Source organism: Hydra vulgaris, chromosome 09 (assembly GCF_038396675.1).
Source record: "Hydra vulgaris chromosome 09, alternate assembly HydraT2T_AEP".
Taxonomy (NCBI): Eukaryota; Metazoa; Cnidaria; class Hydrozoa; order Anthoathecata; family Hydridae; genus Hydra; species Hydra vulgaris.
Window position 1 is genome coordinate 36854903 of NC_088928.1, and position 20458 is coordinate 36875360.

Consider the following 20458-nt stretch of genomic DNA (forward strand, 5'->3'; position numbering starts at 1 on the left):
TGTGTGTGTATACATAATGTATGTATGTAAACATACATAATGTATGTATGTAAACATACATAATGTATGTATGTAAACATACATAATGTATGTATGTAAACATACATAATGTATGTATGTAAACATACATAATGTATGTATGTAAACATACATAATGTATGTATGTAAACATACATAATGTATGTATGTAAACATACATAATGTATGTATGTAAACATACATAATGTATGTATGTAAACATACATAATGTATGTATGTAAACATACATAATGTATGTATGTAAACATACATAATGTATGTATGTAAACATACATAATGTATGTATGTATATATTTAAAAGTTGTTCATTTAACGAAAGATATTATTTTGTAATGTTCATGTTCATACATTCAGAGGTCAAGCTCAGAATGTATGAATGTTTTAATGTAAAATTTTGTTCAGATTGAACGAGCAATCATAATTGTGAATAGTGCAATTGCAAATCAGCTTGATTGGGAAGAAATAGAGGATTTGTTAAAGGAAGCAAAACTTAAAGGAGATCCTGTTGCAAACATAATAAAATCATTACAATTGAAAACAAATCAAATAACAATTACAGTAAAGTAAAGTTTAATGGTTATTAACATATTTTTAGATATTTATTTAATTTCGATTGGTTTTTAAGATAATGCTTTTTTTTTTAAATAAAAAAAAAAGTAATATAAGCGACGAGGAAGAAACAGAATCAGATGAAGGTGATTCAGATGAAGGTGAAAGAAAAAAACAAAAGAAGAAGGTTTAACTTTTTTTAATGTTTTATCTTTTTTAAAAATCAATTTTTTGAGTTTTTATTGAAAATATGCAGTGGTTTCAAGCCAAACTAAGTAATTACATGCAAATTATTATATTTATATAATATTTCCCATGCAACTAATTTTTTTATTCTTTTATTTATTTTTATGATAAAAAGAAAGGGGTGCTAGTGAAAATTCTTTTTTTTTTTTTTTTTTTTTTTTTTTTTTTTTGTTTAATTAAAATCAAAGTAACTTCCTTTTTTTTGTAAAAATATATTTTTTAGTCTAGTAAACAAAAGAAAGTTGACATTATAATAGACTTGGGTTTAACTGCTTTTGGAAATGCCAGAAGGTATTTATTATATTATGTTAATTATAATATAGTTGATTAATTATATACTTTCTTTGTAAATTAATAAATATAAATTACTAACTTATTACTGTCCGAAGATTAACTTATGTTAAAAATATTAAACTTCAGATAAAATCCAAATTTTTCCTTACAGAATTTTAAAACACTTAAACAATTTAAATATTATCAATTTTGATTAGTCTACACGATAAGCGAAGGAATGCGGCAACAAAAGAAGAAAAAACTATACAAGCATCAAAAAAGGTTTTTTAAATTATTTTTTTTCATTTTAAGGATTTTTTTTTTTTTTTTTTTTAAATAGGATAAAAATTGTTTTTAAAAATCAAAAACAAGAACATTTTTAATTTTTTTATTAATAATATTTTACAATTATTAAATTGCATATATTTAGGGTTGCCAGCTTTTAATAAGGAGAACACAATAAAAAAATTAATTTTTACAGGTTTGGCGCTGTGTTCTTCTCCGTAAAAGCCGTACATCTGGCAATCCTAAAGATATTATCAATGTTACTTAATTATTTAGTATTTAGATATCAGGTATTATTACAAAATAAGATATAATTTTTATTTACTATTGGATAAGGGTCTGACTCTTAAAATAAATAAAGACCCATGACCTGCATGGTCTCAAAATATTCAAAGATTTATCAAAGCTTAATTTTGCAGTCTTTTTCATTGTAATCATTTCAAGGAAAACAAGACTTGATGAAACCTTTTTAGTTTCTTTATCTCTATAAATATTTCTATTTTTTATCTTTATGCATCATCCGTCCTTGTATGAAATACTGTTGCCATATCTTGAGCGGATCTTTGAATGATGCCCTTTTCTCTTTTAGATTGGGTGAAAAAATGCATTGTAACAATAGTTGGACCTGATCTTGCAGCCAACCTTCAACCATTGTCACATTGTGGTAATGTTGCTTCTCTTTTTCTTTTCTATAAACACTATTATGGACACTGCTCTAAAGAGCTCGCACCTCTTAAAATCATTTAAATCAAATTTTTCATTGTATATGAAAAATTTGTATTTTTCATATACAATGAAATTGTAATTTCAATTTCTGGTAAATGCTTGCAAACAGTTTTAACTAAGATTTAAATTTGCTGATAGTTATTTTTGATTTTTACATAAACTGTCTCTAATTCATCGAATGAATGGAAGTTAGCTGGTAACTTTTAATTTTCTTTGTCAAAGTTTAATCAAGCATATCTAGAGCAGTTATGATACAGTAGTAGAGCTCTTGTTTCAGAATTGAGAGGTTTAAGGTTTGATGCCACAAAAGCAACATTAGTAAGAAAAATGACAAAGGCTTTTTCATTAAATGCTTTTTTGAAGTATTCTATGACAAGAACATTTGGTCTTCTTAGAGCACTTAACTAAAGAACAAAATCTTATTTCATTCTTTAGTTATTAAGGTGCTCTAAAGGGTAACTAAAGAATAAAATAATGATCTTTCTAGACAAGCTTCCAACAACAAGTTTCAACCCATTTTTTTATTGCATGTAAAATTATGGGTTGAAACTTTATCTGCTTTTTCAGGATAAAACTTTGTTCTTTTGCTGGATGCAATGTTTCAACAACAAGAAGGCTAAGCAAATGATGCTGGAATTAGTGATGAGCAGCATCAGCTAGAAATAAGAATTTAACCTAATTAGACCTCTGCTAGTTTTAAATGTTGCTTAGAACACTATGTTTTGTTTATCTTAGGAAACAATTATTGGCCAAATAGGGGATTTGGCCAGTAATAGGTATGACTGAGCTTTACAAAGATCTTGAGCTAATATTATAAGGGGGTCCTCGTCATCTTTATCATTAGCTGGATTGATTTCAGCAAAAAAACTTATCTGTTTGTTTTATTTAGAACCTATTTTTTGGATATTCACTTCCCAGCACTCTAGAACTACAGTCAAAGTGACTAGTTATTTTTTATTTTTTTTATTTATTTTATTTGTTATTCTATCAACCTTAAATTCTGAAATATAACATGGCTAAAGAAGACCACTGCCCCGAGAAACAGGTTGAGTGCAGTATTCCCAGAAGCATGGGACAGATTTAAACCTCGTGATTTTGAGTTAAGTACTCTATCGCTAGTCTACTACCATGTTTTCTTGTTGACAACAAGTATTGAGTATTAAAAGTAGAAGTATAATAGTTGCAAATCAAGTATTGCAAATCAAGTATTGCAAATCAATATTCAATACTAGTGTTATTAAAAGAAATAATGTGATAAGTCTTACTTATTTCTATTTCTTTATTAGATTGTGGTTATAAAGCTGGTCTTGATTGATTCTTTTCAAATTTTTAAGATAATTCAGTCTCGTGAACTTACTCTTATTATGTTTTATTTTTCTAAAAATTGAACAGCAAGGTGTTTTTTTTTAAGATGCAGATCCTTATTATCAGTTAGTTTTGGGTAAAAACATCCAGGACATCAGAGCATAAGTCTCAGTATTGCTGATTTTTACATCACTCATAAATTTTAATAACTTATAATAAATTTTAATAAATTAAAAATTTATCATCTATTTACAGACAGTTCTTGTGATATAAAAAATAATTTAAATTTTTAAACTGACTAGTTCTGCCATTTAAAAAATTGGTTTAGGCACTTGTTTCTGTTTTGTGTGGAATAGAAAGCTAATAATTTGTACATTTACATATTTCAGAAAGAATTTGATGAAAGAATCCAATAAAACAAATTATACCATTTTAAAATAGACATGTCTAGAATTTAAGCATTTGTAAAAACTTTACAAGGACTTTAAGTGTTAAAATATAAAAATGTGATGTAGTTTTATTTAATATGATAACCCTTATAAATTAAAGTTGGAGAGCGATCTTTTTCTTTAACATATAATTTAGTTCTCACTGAGCAATTAAAGTTATGTTTTAATGTTGAAAATAATTATTTATGCATTTTATTACAACCACATAAAAAAGAAGTATTTATTATAGACAAAATTGTTTCACATATAAAGATTTTATCTTTTAAGTAATTTTTATTAAAATGATATAAAGATTGAGGTGAATAGAACAATCTAGAACAATTAGAAGAACAATTTTGAAAAGAAGATGTTTTTAATTCTATCAACTAAATTATTTTATAAATATTTTTGGTTTTCTTTTAATTAATTCTGAAGGATGATAACTGTGTACTTTTTGAAATTTATGTTCACTTTTTTATAAAACTATCAAATGTTTGTAGTAATTGAAAATGCTTTTTAAAATATTTTGTAAACAACAATTTGTAAACCCATGTGGTTAAACTCGTGTGTATTAAAGATTAATTGTCCTTTTAGTGCTGTCCTTTTACTGAAAAAATATCTATATAAACATCTTTTTTTTTTGTAAAGTTTTTTTTTCTGTTAAGCGTTCTTTTCTTTTTTTGATTAAGTTTTTTTTTGTAATTGCTTCCCGTCAGTCAAGTTAACATTTTTTTTTGCTTATTTTTGAAATGTCCTTAAAACATCTAAACAGCTGTGACCAAATTGTTGCAACTAAATATTACATGTGTTGTCAGGTATAAAGTGTGATCGCACTCTCTTCTTGTGAAAGCACTCTCTTCTCGACCAAGCCTGCTATATATAGTATATATTATACATACTTGAAAACAAAAGACAAAAGGAAAAAAATAGGATCTACCTTTTTAAGTTTGATTATATGGCCATTTCTAATCAATAGCAGAATGCAGATATGCTATTGTTGATATAGTTAGTTCTAAAAAACATAATGATTTAAGAAAGAAATAAACTAAAGTTTTTTTCCACCAAAAACATCTGTACAATCAAAAACATCTGTACAATCAAAGTCATATGTAAATAGATATATAACATATGATATAACATAACTTACATTGAAAAGTAACATTTTTAACAATAGACTTCAAATATATTTATCAAAGTTTGGATCTTCATAGGAATGAATTAATGACAAAAAGTTAGTTTAAAAGATTAGGTTAAACTTCATTTTCAATATTTCCAAAACTGAAATCTTGAACTGGTGATGTTGGTGTTGTGGTAGTGTTATAACAAAACTGAAGATGTTAAGATATCAGTTGAGGAAAATAAAGAAGATTTAATGAATCTTTTTAAATATTTTTATTATTTCCTTCTTTTTTTTTCAGATGTATTAGTATTACTATTTTTTTTTGACTCTTACAATTTTAGAAGCATCTGTGAAATATTTTAACATTTCAGATGGTATACCAAATAAAATATTACAAATAAATGAGTTTTTAGCATAGTTAAAAACTTTACTCATTTGTAACATTTATAAATTTGGCATACTAATAAACTTTCAGTTGGTATTATTGGCTTACTAATAAACTCTTGTTTGGTATCATTGTTCTACCATCTGATGAGCCACTTATTTCTTAGTAAAAAATGTTTTTAATAGACAATATTTTTTAACTGTTCAACTTTACAATTCAAAACAAGAATTAGTTTTGAGAGTTTTGCATGCTTTGGTTGCTGTCATATTTTTATTTTGTTTTGAATATCAAGAAGTGTAACTTGCCACATGCAAGTTTTGAATATCAAGAAGTGTAACTTGCCACATGCAAGTATTTGCAAAAAACAATTTAAAAAATGCTCTATTACTTATTGAAATTTTTTTTAGTGACAGATTTTATAAAACAAAGTGGTAGCATTTTTTTCAAGGAAATCTAACACTATTTTCTCAAAAACTGCATAAACTTTTTGAAACATAAACATGGGAAGTTTTTGGATCATACTATTACATACTATAATAGGGTGTGTCGATTTTTTTTTTTTTTTTCAATTTTAAAAACAGCAAAGTTACTTTTAGTGAAGAATTTCATGGAGATTCCAAATCTGCAAAAAAAAATTTTTTAAATAATGTCTTGCTGGTTGGGTTAGCGTTGTTTCAAACGGAAAAATGACTAAAATAATTTTTGATTAACTCAATAACTGTTATGTTGAATTTTAAGAAAATTCATTATTTGGTTCAAAAAGTCGTAAAAATAAACAGAGAAAAGGAGTTTTTGTGAAGACTATTTTTAAAAAAATCACACACTTTTTTCATATTTTAGACAAACAATGTTACAGTAAAATGTGTTGTTTTTTTTCCTGTTTTTATAAAGCTTTAAAAGCAAGGGGAGTTCATTTTTGTGGGGAATTTTATAGGGAATCTGAATCTGAAAAAACAAGTAAAAATAAAATATGTCTTGTTGGGGGGAACGCTTAGTTTTCAACAAAAAATGACTGAAATATGAATAATTAAAGAGAAAAAATTATAAATCAAAAAAAAAAAAAAATTTTTTTTAAATTATTTGATAAACTCAATATAAACTATATTGACCTTTATGAAAATATCATATTTTGTTAAAAAGTCAAAAAAATCAACACATAATGGGGGTTTTGTGAAGGTTGCTTTTAGAAAAATTAGTTGATTTTTTCATATTTTAGACAGTGAATGTTATCGTAGGGTGCGCTGTCTTTTCTATAACTAATAATAAGTCAAACACTTTTGTTAAAACAAACAATATATTATATACTAATACATTTTATAATATATATTATATTATACTGATACCTTTATTAAAATTTAGATATAATTAACAATTAATAGTTCATAAATTTTATTCGAAATTTGTGAGTCCAACTAAGTTATATTTAGCATTGTTTGTGCTCATAAAACCTCTACTGATTTCTTGTGGTCTTATATATCCTACTCGCTTCTCATAGAAATATGTTTTTGCAAAAGGAATTCAATTGGAATAAAATATGCCGAGGTCCCTCTAATGCAAACATGCAAACAAAAACTTTGAAAAAGTAACTTTAGGTGAACCACTTGTTGTTTTGCCAGGCCAAAATACTTATGATCTTTTTGCTGATCAGGCTTACGAATACAGAATTGTAACAGCAATAAGATCTGGAGTGTTACCTGAAATTTAATAAACTATAAAGTAGGTCCTGTTCCTCATTCCAGATGGCTCACTACAGCCAACCGTTTTTGTAGATTGTGGCTTTCAATTCATTTTCTAACAGAAAAAAAGCTCAGAAATCTACGTTTAATTATTGAATTTATAGTTGGTGTGTATTTTCCTTGCTGGTTTCAAATAAAGGTAAAACATTCCTGGTTAGATGGACCTCTGCATATTTTATTCTAATTGAAACAACTAAAATATCAAAAGAAAAGAGTTTGTTGTAATAGAATGAAAACTGTAAAGAGATCTGCATGGTTTGCATTTAGTGAATGCATTATTCAGACTCTTGCGTTCCAAAGATGAAGAGGAATGAAAGTTATCAGTGCAAAAGGTGCTAGAGAGGAAGGAGGTGATAATACTCAGTTCAGAGAGTTTCAGTAAGAATTCGCAAAACCAAATGCATTAATATTGATGTTGATAAATTGACCAATCTAATTGAGTGGAAAGATTCAATATATGAACCATGGTTGTTCCAGATTGGCTATGCCATTCCCAATCTATTGATCATTGCGATGAGCAGGTTTCTTTTTTATACAATTACAAGAATATAATAACTTATTTAAAAATTTTTAATGACTAAATTGTTTTAATATATATTCTAATAATTAATATAGGTTACAGAGGCTTGTGCAAAAACATATTTCTATGAGAAGCGAGTAGGATATATAAGACCACAAGAAATCAGTAGAGGTTTTATGAGCACAAACAATGCTAAATATAACTTAGTTGGACTCACAAATTTCGAATAAAATTTATGAACTATTAATTGTTAATTATATCTAAATTTTAATAAAGGTATCAGTATAATATAATATATATTATAAAATGTATTAGTATATAATATATTGTTTGTTTTAACAAAAGTGTTTGACTTATTATTAGTTATAGAAAAGACAGCGCACCCTACGATAACATTCACTGTCTAAAATATGAAAAAATCAACTAATTTTTCTAAAAGCAACCTTCACAAAACCCCCATTATGTGATGATTTTTTTGACTTTTTTAACAAAATATGATATTTTCATAAAGGTCAATATAGTTTATATTGAGTTTATCAAATAATTTAAAAAAAATTTTTTTTTTTTTTTGATTTATAATTTTTTCTCTTTAATTATTCATATTTCAGTCATTTTTTGTTGAAAACTAAGCGTTCCCCCCAACAAGACATATTTTATTTTTACTTGTTTTTTCAGATTCAGATTCCCTATAAAATTCCCCACAAAAATGAACTCCCCTTGCTTTTAAAGCTTTATAAAAACAGGAAAAAAAACAACACATTTTACTGTAACATTGTTTGTCTAAAATATGAAAAAAGTGTGTGATTTTTTTAAAAATAGTCTTCACAAAAACTCCTTTTCTCTGTTTATTTTTACGACTTTTTGAACCAAATAATGAATTTTCTTAAAATTCAACATGACAATTATTGAGTTAATCAAAAATTTGAGAAAATTTTTTTCTTTTAATTGTTTATTGTTTTGCCTTGTTAATTAGTTACATTTTATTTATTTTTCTGTTTGAAACAAAGCTGACCCAACCAGCAAGATATTATTTTTAAAAAAATTTTATTGCAGATTTGGAATCCCCATGAAATTCTTCACTAAAAGTAACCTTGCCGTTTTTGAAATTGAAAAAAAAATCGACACACCCCTATTACTATAAAGTATTATTTCTGAAAAATAATTTGGTTATAAGTGGCTTGTCAAAGAATAATGCAATTGACATGCACAGGTTGCGGATATAAGTATTAATTTTTAAAAGTTTTGCTACATTTTAATTACATTAAGTATCGTTTTTGTATTATTAATTTCACTGATCATTTGAAGATTTTATGTTAACAGGCTTTTAATTTATTTATTTATTTTAAAATTTATTTCAACAGGCTTTAAAATCTGCTGAATACAAAACAAAAGAAACATTAAAAGAAGTTCAGAATGCAAAAATTATCAATAAAACAAGGAAAACATTTTGGTTTGTTTTGAATTTATGTTAATTTTGTAACAAGGAACAAGTATTGGTTAACATTTATTTTAATTATAATTAAAATAAATAACAAAGATAAAAGTTACCTCTTCCTCTCCATTACACACTCCCCTCCCCTCCTTAATACAGGTGATTTTTATTTCTGAAGCAAGTCTCGGCAAGCAATTGTTTCACAAACAAGTAAGGAAAGACAAAGTGGTCTTGATATAAAGACCTCACACTGAGAACAAACATTCTACAATTACTGCACCACTCTCTCTCTAATCACTGAGTGATGACCACTAAAATATAGCCCAGGAAATTTTTTTTTTTTTTTGGAAAAGTCAATTTTACTTTGGTTTAACTGGCTTCCTTGGATGGTTACTAACAATTTTAAAATTTATTTTGTAAATGATTATGTAGTTATAATTTTTGTTAAATATTGTTTCATTATTCTTTATATATATTTTTTAAATCTTAATGGTTTTAATAGGTTTGAAAAGTTTTACTGGTTTATAAGTTCAGAAAACTATTTAGTGATTGGTGGTAGAGACCAACAACAAAATGAAATCCTCGTTAAAAGATATTTAAAAGCTGGTGAGTTTGGCCATGTGTTTTACCTATCTTAATTATCATAATTTTTAAGCAGATAAAATTTAAATGAAAATTGTTTAACTTTCAATTGTTTAAATTTCAAAAGTGTTTTGTTAAGGGTATTGTAGTCAAAGAATTATCATAAACCTGTTGACAATCTAGAGTTTTTTTTGTAGAAAAAGAGCCAACTTCTTGAAACCTCTAGTTACGAGGGCTCAGCTTATGTCATTTAGCTTTTAAATTGTTTACTTTTTTTTTGTTTTTTCAAATATATCTTTATATGTGCTTTAATTTTATGGTTAAGCAATAACTTTATGTTAAACAAATTCGAAAAAAAGGAAAATTTTAGCTTAAATGTTGAATGCAACATTAAAGTTTTTGCAATAAAAAAAGTTTAGTGAAATTTTTTTTGGTACACATTTCTTAATTTAAAAAAAGTTATAAAAAAGATGGAAAGAGTCGTTTTGTTTCTCTAGTTTGTACATGTTTTAGAAGTTTTAATTTGTAGTATGAATTCTGGGTGTTTGAATCGTTTAGGTGATCTTTATGTTCATGCTGATTTGCACGGAGCAAGTAGTGTCATTATTAAAAACTCAACTGGATTGGATGTTCCTCCTAAAACACTAAATGAAGCTGGTACAATGGCTATTTGCTACAGTGCAGCATGGGAGGCACGTGTTATTACGAGTGCTTGGTGGGTCTATCATAATCAGGTTTCATTAATAACAATTTATTGTTGTTGTTTTTTTAATAGTAATGATAAGATGATTCTGTAATGTTTTTTTTGTTAGATTAGATGAAATTCTCCCCAAATAAATCATTGTTTTAAGTCAAGGTTGCTTATTATTTAATAACAATGATTTTAAGGCTTGTTTAATAATTAAGTTTTTGTTTTTTTTAATGGTTACATATTATAGGTCAGCGGTTTATTTGTGTCATTAAAAAGATTTTTATTAACACAAAAAAATCTATTACTTAATCTATTACTAATTACTGTTATAATTTACAGCTAAAGGTATAATTTAAAGTTTAAGTAACAGTTATGAGTAAGTACTTAATACTATTACGATATTACTTTTAACAATTATTTTTACTTAAAAAAGTAGAAGTAAAATCGCAAATATTACAATATTTAAACCACTTTAATTAGTTATAGAAAACTATTTAATATGTTCATGCTGTTGATAAAACACAAGTTATTTTTAAAGAATATTGAACTGTTATTGTAAAAAACTATAAAAAAACAATAAAACAAACTGCAAAGTTGTTTTGACAATATAAAGAGCTTGTATTTATGTAAAACAACTTCGTGATGCTGTTTTATACAGTTTTTAAAATTATAACATAAAGCGTGTTTAAAATAAAATGAAGTAAGTTGTTCTAATTAATAAATTAAAACATCTTTAAACTTTGTGTTTGCACAAAAACATGCCTATAGACTAAACAAGTACGATCAAAGTAAAAAACATACCACGTTTTTTATAATTTATTGTTTCTTGATCTATCGATAGTGCACTAACTTAAATATAATTAATTTTTTTAATAAAATCGTTTTTAAGTTGATGTTTTTATTCAATTTTTTCATTCAAATCAGTTTGTAATAAAAAGTGAAAGAAAAAAATTTGATCTAATAAATCAATTTATATTACCTTAAGTTTAAGTAAATTTATATTACCTTAAGTAAGGTTTTAATAGTTGGACATTTAACGCATTGTTATTGATCAGAGGGGCTGCCAATTACTGAAATTCTATGCAGGTTGGAGTTCTTTAAAAATAGTGTCATTTTTAAAACTAATTTTACAAAATAAATTGACATTTAAACATATAATACTAACTTTTTCAAAATATAAATGTATTTTATCTAATTAAGAATGTCTCATGCATTTCAAAACATTTTAATTAATATGCAAGCTTTGTTTAATAATAACTGATTTGTAAAAAAACTTTGACATCAAAAATAATGTTTAAAAAAAATGCAATATATGATATACTAATATGAATATTGTAAAGTAAAAAAAATTTTCTCCGTGTTGTAGGTCATATAAAGATTGAGCTAGAGGTTTTTGGCAACCAATACTCATTACCCAGTCTCCCTACACTTTAAATTTACTATTTTCTTAGAGATTTAAACTTCTAATTTTTGATGGAAATCAAATCATCTTTTGTCTCACAACTTTATTTTGGATATTTTTTGGTATTTGAATTTTTTTACAAGTAGAGTTCTAGAATAATCATGGTTTAAAAACTTTTTGTTATAAAGTTATACAGGACTTTTACAAGGGTAATAGAATGGATAGAATAATTTTTAACAAAATAGTAAAATATATTAATCACAATGCTTTGCATAATAAATTTTTTTTATTTAATTGGATAGCTAATACTGTTATCATTTTGATGTATAATCATATAAAGGAGTTTCCACGTGACGCAAATGTTTCCTATCGTTTGGCTATTGTTATTTATAATAATTGCAAGCGCACATATCTTGACTTTTAAACAATGAGTTAAACGTCCATCTGTTAAAACATCCTTGGTTTAAGTATATGCTTAAATTATTTTTTTAGAAAAAAATTTCTTTGAACAGAATTAAAATAGTTTATTTTTTTTAATTTAAATTTTTTATAATTTAATTTTTAGTTTAACATTTGCAATAATCACTGGTTCAATGTTTTTCAAGAAACTATTTTCAAGAAACAAAAATAATTAACAATTCAAAATGTACGATTTTAAGTAAAACTTTTTTCCTCACTAGCACTATGTTCTAAATCTGATATTGTTACTGTAGCTAGATCTAAGTTTAACTTTCAGAAATGATTCTCGCACTGCCACTGGGTATTACAGACACAGCTGCAAATAAATTTATAATTATTGAGCGTTAAAATAATTTTTAATTTTTCCAATTTTTTATTTTATTTCTAATTTCAATCAAAAAATTATTTGAATAATAGAATTTTAGAGACTAAATGTCTTTAATTCAAATAAGATTTCAAAATAGACTTCAAATAGATTTCTATTTAAAAAAAATTCCTATAAACAACTTGTTTTTATGTGCTAACAACATATAAGATATAAATAGAAACATTTCTATGTCTAATTTTTGTCTTTGAGTATATTTTAATAGTTAAGAATTGTAAGTTAAAGTTAACTAGTTATTTTGATTTATTTTATTGGTAAATTTACTATGATGTACTTTATCCATTTAATAAATCAAACTAAATATAACTGTTAAATATTATTGGCTTCCACGCAGAGATTTAAAGTAATTTAAATACAAAAGCTTTATGTTGAATAGAAATCTCTGCGCAAGAAAGCAAATGATCATACTTTCATTCAAAAGATAAATTTAGCATGATGTACTTTACAACCCCTAAAAAAAACTTGGGCAAAAATATTACTTTTAAGAATGGTCAAAAGAAATGCTAAATTAAAAAATAAAAATAAATAAATTTAAAAAAAAACTGTGAAAATCTTTTTTTAAGAAAAAACTAATTGCGAAGGTGTGAAAAGCAATCGCAATATGCTTAATTCGAGCCCTGTAATAGAATGATAGAAATCAATATCAAACTTATAAAATTAATTTAAAACTTTTATTTTTAATATCTCTAAATTTTGTGTGCTCTTTGCTGTTTTTTCCCATTGATTGCAACAAAGAATATTTTTTAGCTAAGCAATAATGTTAAATAAAACAACTTTTAATTCTATTAAATTAATTCTTCCAATTTTATTTTTTGTTGAATGTAAAAGAGGAAAGTGTCGTTTTATGTACACAGCAACCAATTATAATTACTCCATTTTATTGTAATGTTTACATAAATGTTGAGGTAGAATAAAATTGCTTTTTAAAATTTAAAATTTAAAGGCACCTAAAAATAAAAAAATTGTTTATAAAGAAACAATATATATTTTCAAAAACAAATGTTATGCAGCCATAAAATAAATTGTGAAGATTAATTAATAAATTGGTGTTTTATTTTATTTTTTACATTAAAAATTTTTTTTTTTTTTTACCAAAGTTTACAGATTTGATAAACCATTTTCAACTAAGATCAATTCTTTAACTTGCTGAGGAAATTTTCATTTTCAACTACAATCAATTCATTAACTTAAGGTTAAAAGTAACCAAATCTTTGTTCTGTAGATTTCTATTGATAAAAAAAGTACCTTCTATCTCATCCTTTTTATAAGCGTTTCTGTTTTTTCTAATAACTTTATTGATAGGTTTTTTTTCCGATAAAATAGAAATATTCTTGATAGAGTTAAAAGTTTTATTCTCCATTCTGTAAACAACTTGGGAAAAGTGTTCAACTGTTGGACCAAAAATGATTTGTTATTTTTTATTTGTATATAAAATACTAAAAAGCCTTGTATGTATAAAAGTGCCCATAATATATAAACATGATTTATGTAATTTATTTAACAGAGCATTATGTAGGGTAGATTTGGGTAATATGAGCATCTTGGTATTATGAGCATACCAGAAGATTTCTAAAGTAAAGCAGTGAGGTTTAAGTATCTTTGTATTTTTCGAGTCGTCTTTATTTGGTGATATCGGGAAGCAGTATAATTAGTGTAAATTTATATATTATAGTAATTAGCAGCTTTCATCTAATTAAAACGCTAAAATGCTTCAATTTTTTGTGTTGTTAAATTATTATCATTGCACATGAAAGAATTTTGTTTGGGTAAAACAATGCATAGAAACATTTATTTTCTACTTTATTTAAAGATATCATTTTTGTGTAATATGAGCATGCTCAAATTACCCAGTATTTTTCATTGAAATTCCCTAATTTAAAGTCCTAAAATTGCAGTGGTTTTAATTACTTTTTGAATAAAAGTAAAAAACTTTAATATTTTAACAATACTAAATATCTTTCTGTATTTTAAATTCAAAAAATTTGTATTTTTAGCGTCTAAAAGATTTGAGTTAATAAAATTGAAACAGTAACGAATTAATTTTTTTTCTTTTTATTGCATAAAAGCAAACTAGTATTGTTTCAATAAAAAGTGGTTTGAAATTTGATTTTTTAGTAATATGCTTTGTTAATAACGAACCATTATATTCCACAAATTAGTTCTTATTGTCAGATTAATATTTTTTTCTTAATGATAATTTTTTAAGCTCATTTAACATGCTAATTTTACCAAGCGGTCTGTTTAATATAAACACTTTTGGTACTTTTTTAAAGCTTCTTTGTTTTTAATAAAAAGTTTCAGGTGCCAAAAAATATTTGAATGGATTATGAGTAGTGATTAAAAATTGTAAAAATTTTGGATCCAGAATTATTTTTGAATATTTTCTAATTTTTGCTTAAGGTGCTCATAATACCCAAATCTACTCTATATATATTTATAAATAAAGGAAATACAACTTTTTTTGATTTTAATTGTTTCGTACCAAAAGGCAATCATTAGCCAGGTGATACAAAAAAAAACTATTTAAAAATGTAAAGTTATAGTGGAGTGAGCTCTGTTCTCAAAACAAAACAGAATAGATTTTTTTTTTTTTTAATTTTCTTTCTGATATTTTATTAAGAAAAAGAAAAAAAGTTATGTCTTGTTTTTCTCATTACATTTTTTTTAAAAACTTCAATTTTTGAAACTCAAATTTTTTTCTCTATAAATCTCTGATTTTCTCCATTATGATGAGACGATGATAAAATATGTAGAGGGGAAATTGTATTGATTTTTGTTCTTTAAAGAATAAAATTTGATGGGTAAAGCTCTTCTGCTTTCTCAGTAATGCTAGCCTTAGGATTCCATTTTCATACCATTTGTTTTAAATAAGTTTGTAAAATGTATTGATTTTGATGTAACCTTTAGTAATAAAACATGTTTATATTAACATAAGTTTATATTAAAACAGGTTTATACTAAAATGTGTATATACATGTTATAAAGTGTTTCTATACTAAAAATGTAATTTTTTTTTGATATTTTTCCCTGTTTGCTTTACTTTACTACAATATTAATATAAATTCAAAATTATTTTAATAAATGAAAGGTTTCAAAAACTGCACCTTCTGGTGAGTATCTAACCACTGGTAGTTTTATGATACGTGGGAAAAAGAACTTTCTACCTCCTTCTTATTTGATAATGGGATTTTCTGTGCTTTTTAAATTGGATGAGTCTTGCATAAGTAGACATGTTAACGATAGAAGAGTGAAAAGCAACGATGATCAAGAAAATAAGGTAAAAATGATAAAAAATTTATTATCCAAGATTTTAATTGAATAATTTTCAAAATTAAAAGTTAGTTGTTTTAAGTAGATATTTAACTATAGGTCTTGTTTGTAACAATTATAGTTACAAAAAGAATTGATCAACTATAGGTCTTGTTATAACAAACATAGTTACAATAAGTAGTTAGGTCTTGTTATAACAATTATAAACAAGAATGGGTTAAATTACAATAAATAGAAGATGGGTGTAGGAGATGGGTGTGGTGGGTGTAGTTTTAACCTGGGAAGTTGTATTTATGATAAAGACAGGTAATTATAAATGTAATTATAACAAGAGTTTGTTTTTTATTTTATTTATTTTTTCTTGTTGATATTATTTGATCTAGTCAATTGAAGTTGAAGACTTTGAATCAAAACAATTAAATGATGAATTAGAATCTGAAAGTAATGACTCTTCCTCAAAAGAAGATATCCAAACAGAAGAAAACATGGAGGCTGATAAAATGTCAAACCTAGAAAATAAAGAACTTGTTAATGAAGTGGCTAATAAAAATGATAAAATGATAAAAATTGACACAGGGAAACAAGAAGGGGACACTGGGAAGATAAAATCAGACTCAGAAGATTTTGAAAATGCTTTTCCTGATACTAATATACAGCTTTATCATGTTTCTGGTGGAAAGTGAGTAATATTTTTTAAATGTTTTATGGATTGTCATACTTGTAGACCAATCAGTGACATAAACTGTAGACTTTATGATGACGACTGATGACAATCTTATATAATAATACCTGAAGTATTATTATATAAGAAGTATGTTACATATTCTTATCTATTACTTTAATGATAGGTTTGAGTTACATCCTGAAAAATCAGGAAAACTAAACACCAACACTGCAAATGATACTATTAAATCAGAAGATGATCAGATAACACAACAGCAAAAATCTTTAATGCAACAACAGGTATATTATATACAACAGATATATTTTAGGTTATTTAAGTGGTTATGTAAAGAAATAAGAGCTTTTATCCTTATTATATATGGTTTTATAAATACAATTTAATATGATAATTTATGCTTTATTAGTATAATTTATGTTCACTGTAAAAAGTTTGGAATTTCTGAAGTTAAAAATAAAAGCTTTATCTGCTTACATTTATTAAACAGGTTGTTGAATCATTTGTTATAGTATTAAATGATTAAATAAATAAAAACTTCAACTATGTAACTCTTTATTTTTAAATGATATGTATTAAACTTATATATCTTATTTATTTGTATATATTAAACTCTTTAAAGATGTCTTTTAAAATTTATATTAAATGATTAGTTTTCCATTTTAAATTATTTTGTTGTGTATATTTGTGACACAATAGTATTAAGCAGTTCATTTCACAAATTTGGTAAAAAAAATGTGAAGTTCACATGTTAACTATTTTCAGATCTAAATGTAATGCTTTTGGTATAAAATGTTGATGAGATGTTTTTTAGAAAGTCTTTGTTACAACATTGGATTAATTAGTAGAATGAGTTAAAAATTTCTTCTTGTTCTCATTTAGTTGGTTCAAACCATGCTATGATCTCATAAATCATGCTATGATCTCACTAGAACTTTTGTTTTGTACATTTTCTAAATCAGATTACCCAGATTGCACTTCTTACTGCTTGCTTAATGCTGACTGAGATTTTGTGTGTGTGTTTTTTTTATTTTACTTTTTTTATTTTTTTGTGATTGTTGTGGTCCTTGGGCTGATATCTTTTGTTTTGCTGATATTTTTGCTGAATGCTGATTTCTCTGTTCAAATTGTGCCTTTCTTATATTTTCCTGGATTCACGCAGGTATGGAAGAGTTTTTATTTCTTCTCACCAGTTTGATGTCAAGTCTCACTCTATTTAAGAGTTTGCTTCATGTGCTGCTGATATAATCATTTTAATTGTAATCAACAACTTACTCTCGATCAATACGAATTTCAATTCTCTTAATCTATTGCTGACATGTTAATGATTATAAAACTTTGTTCTATTGTTCATTGGATGGAAGCAGTGAGGCAAAGGCTGTTGCCCTTGACACATTGAAGGCTTTCAGTAAAATCCATGGAGATTGTCTCCATGTATTTGCTTTATATAGTGTATCTGGGAATATTTTTAAAATTATTAAATCATCCCTTTTCCGCCGCAATAATAGTGTTGTCCTTGATGGACAACATTATTAATGCAGTTGGAAAGGAATGAACACATCATTTCCACTTACTTCTGGGTTATCTTCAGGTTCGATCCTTATCAAGGTTCAATCCTTGGTTCTCTTTTTTTTCCATCTGTACTAATGATCATTTGATATTTTCCAAAAGGTTTTACTAAATCAATCTTCTTCAAAGTTAGCATATGCTAAGGTTGCCTTCCTTTATCAGGCTTACCATTTTCTTACTCTTTTTATAGAAATCTCATATTGTACAGAATACTGCAATACTATTTGAGTTTTTTTAATGAGGCCTCTCATTTTTAAAGGTTCAAAAATGTTGTTGGACCTGCTCTACCTTCTAAACTTGCACTTCTATCCATCCATGTAAGGTTGCATCCTTAATACTACTAGTGCAACTAATACCAGTAGTACCCATACTGAAATACCAGTGTTACCAGAGTTTTTTCTGGTCTTAAAATATAGGAATTGGGTTAATATCACTATTGGTATTGGCTAATATCAATATTTTGGTATTAAATGTATAAAAAATATTTAAAGTTTTTTTCTAATTTTGCTTAAAAAATTTAATAACAATAAAGCATTGCCTGTTTATAGGAAAATAAAGTAAACTTTTCATAACTAAATTGACGAATGTAAAATGTTTTGGATGATTTTTTATTCCAGTCTAAATATTTGCAACCAATTACAATTCTTCCAGTCTAAATTTAAACCTCTCTGACTATTTCTTACTAAAATTGTGTTTAAAAAAACATAAATATTAAACACTCCAAAATACACAAGAGATTGGTAAAACTTTTCCAATATTACTCAAGTTAAAAACTTGTTGGAGTAGCTTGCATACATTGTTCAAACGTTTCATGGTATAGAAAAGTTGCTTTTGAAAGTTGCTGATTGATTTTGAGTGTTGTTGTGACATGGCCTTGGAAGCATTGTGTCTAAATACTATTGTTCATGATAACTTTGATGCAGAATTAGTTGTTGAATAGAAAGCTAATTTTTACTATTTAGTTTTACTCATATTTTTAGTTTTTTTTATAGTTTTAATACTGGTTTTATTGATATTAAAAATTTTGAATATTGAATGCACTAAATACTAACATGGTCGCTGTTCAAGAGAATTATTATAACTTATTACATCAGTCAAATCTTAAATTCATTAATGTCATTCAGTAAGGTTGTATCTTTTTTTTTGACTCATACAGTTTTTTTAAAGTCTTCTATCAAACGCTTTCTTGCTTTTTAGTTCTTATCTTAGCTTTCTGTTGCCAACCTAATAATTGGTTGCAACCTAATGATTGGTTGCAACTTAATGATTGGTTGCAACCTAATGATTGGTTGCAACCTAATGATTGGTTGCAACTTAATGATTGGTTGCAACCTAATGATTGGTTGCAACCTAATGATTGGTTGCAGCCTAATGATTGGTTGCAGCCTAATGATTGGTTGCAACCTTTTTAGAAGTGAATTAAAACAAAAAAAAAACAAATAAGAGATCGTTTGAAAAAAATGTTTTTATTTTTTATTTTGAAAATATTTTAAAAATTTTTTTTAGAATCGCAAACCAAGAATGTCTGCCAAACAGCGAAGGTAAATTTTATGATGCTGATAATGAGGATGATGATGATTGATTAATTGGTTGGTTGATTGATTAATTGATTTATATGATTATCATGATGAAAACTTATTTTATAGAGATCTTAAAAAAAAAGTAAAACAAAATGATAATGACACGGTTCCTGAATCTTCAGACAATATAAAAGAAAAATTAGAAAAGACTATCAAAAATAAAGTAAGTTTTTAAAATAAATTATTAAGTTAGAAATTAATGTAAACTCTAAAACAATATTCTAATATAAAGTAAACTCTTGATAATTTTAACTTTCAAGGAACCAAGAAAATAGTTCCAGTTAGCAAATGTTTAAAGACATTATATTATTCAAAATATTATGCATATATTATGTGCAGAATAGTAAAAACAATTCCAAAAGTCTTCTTTATTAAATCTGTTAAATAAAAATTTTCTTAGTATCACTCTTTGAATATCTTCATCACTAATCACTAAACTGAAGGTTATATAGTCATACAAAACTTGCAATATCTTCTGAATATCATTAACTTTAGGGCAAACTGGGTCTATCAGAGATTATTATCCATATAGATCATCTTTATTTGCCATATTTTTAACTTACATCAGCTGATCATCAGTTAGTAAATGAAGTGTACTTATTAAGTTTTTGTTTGTGAAATGAAAACTTCAGCTATTGTATCTGGAAGGTAAGAATCCAAGACTAAGCCGCAGCCTAGGGCCATGCAATTTTAGGGGCTCCAAAATGGATATTAATAATATTTTAATGCTCCAAGGTTCTTAGAGACTTATTTTTAAAAATATTTTTTTTGTGATCTCTGTTTTTTATTTATTTAAT

General features: G+C 25.6%; 1 protein-coding gene across 1 annotated transcript in view; it reads left to right on the top strand.

The window, feature by feature from the left end:
- LOC100199383 (ribosome quality control complex subunit NEMF) overlaps positions 1-20458 on the top strand; it is an 88521-nt gene that overhangs the window by 52625 nt on the left and 15438 nt on the right. Inside the window, exons 13-24 of the mRNA XM_065805568.1 lie at positions 442-602; positions 697-775; positions 1058-1125; positions 1326-1389; positions 8974-9062; positions 9547-9650; positions 10185-10360; positions 15652-15840; positions 16217-16512; positions 16682-16796; positions 19588-19622; positions 19728-19824. Coding sequence (XP_065661640.1) covers positions 442-602; positions 697-775; positions 1058-1125; positions 1326-1389; positions 8974-9062; positions 9547-9650; positions 10185-10360; positions 15652-15840; positions 16217-16512; positions 16682-16796; positions 19588-19622; positions 19728-19824 — 1473 coding nt within the window. The remainder of the gene's footprint in view (positions 1-441; positions 603-696; positions 776-1057; positions 1126-1325; positions 1390-8973; positions 9063-9546; positions 9651-10184; positions 10361-15651; positions 15841-16216; positions 16513-16681; positions 16797-19587; positions 19623-19727; positions 19825-20458) is intronic.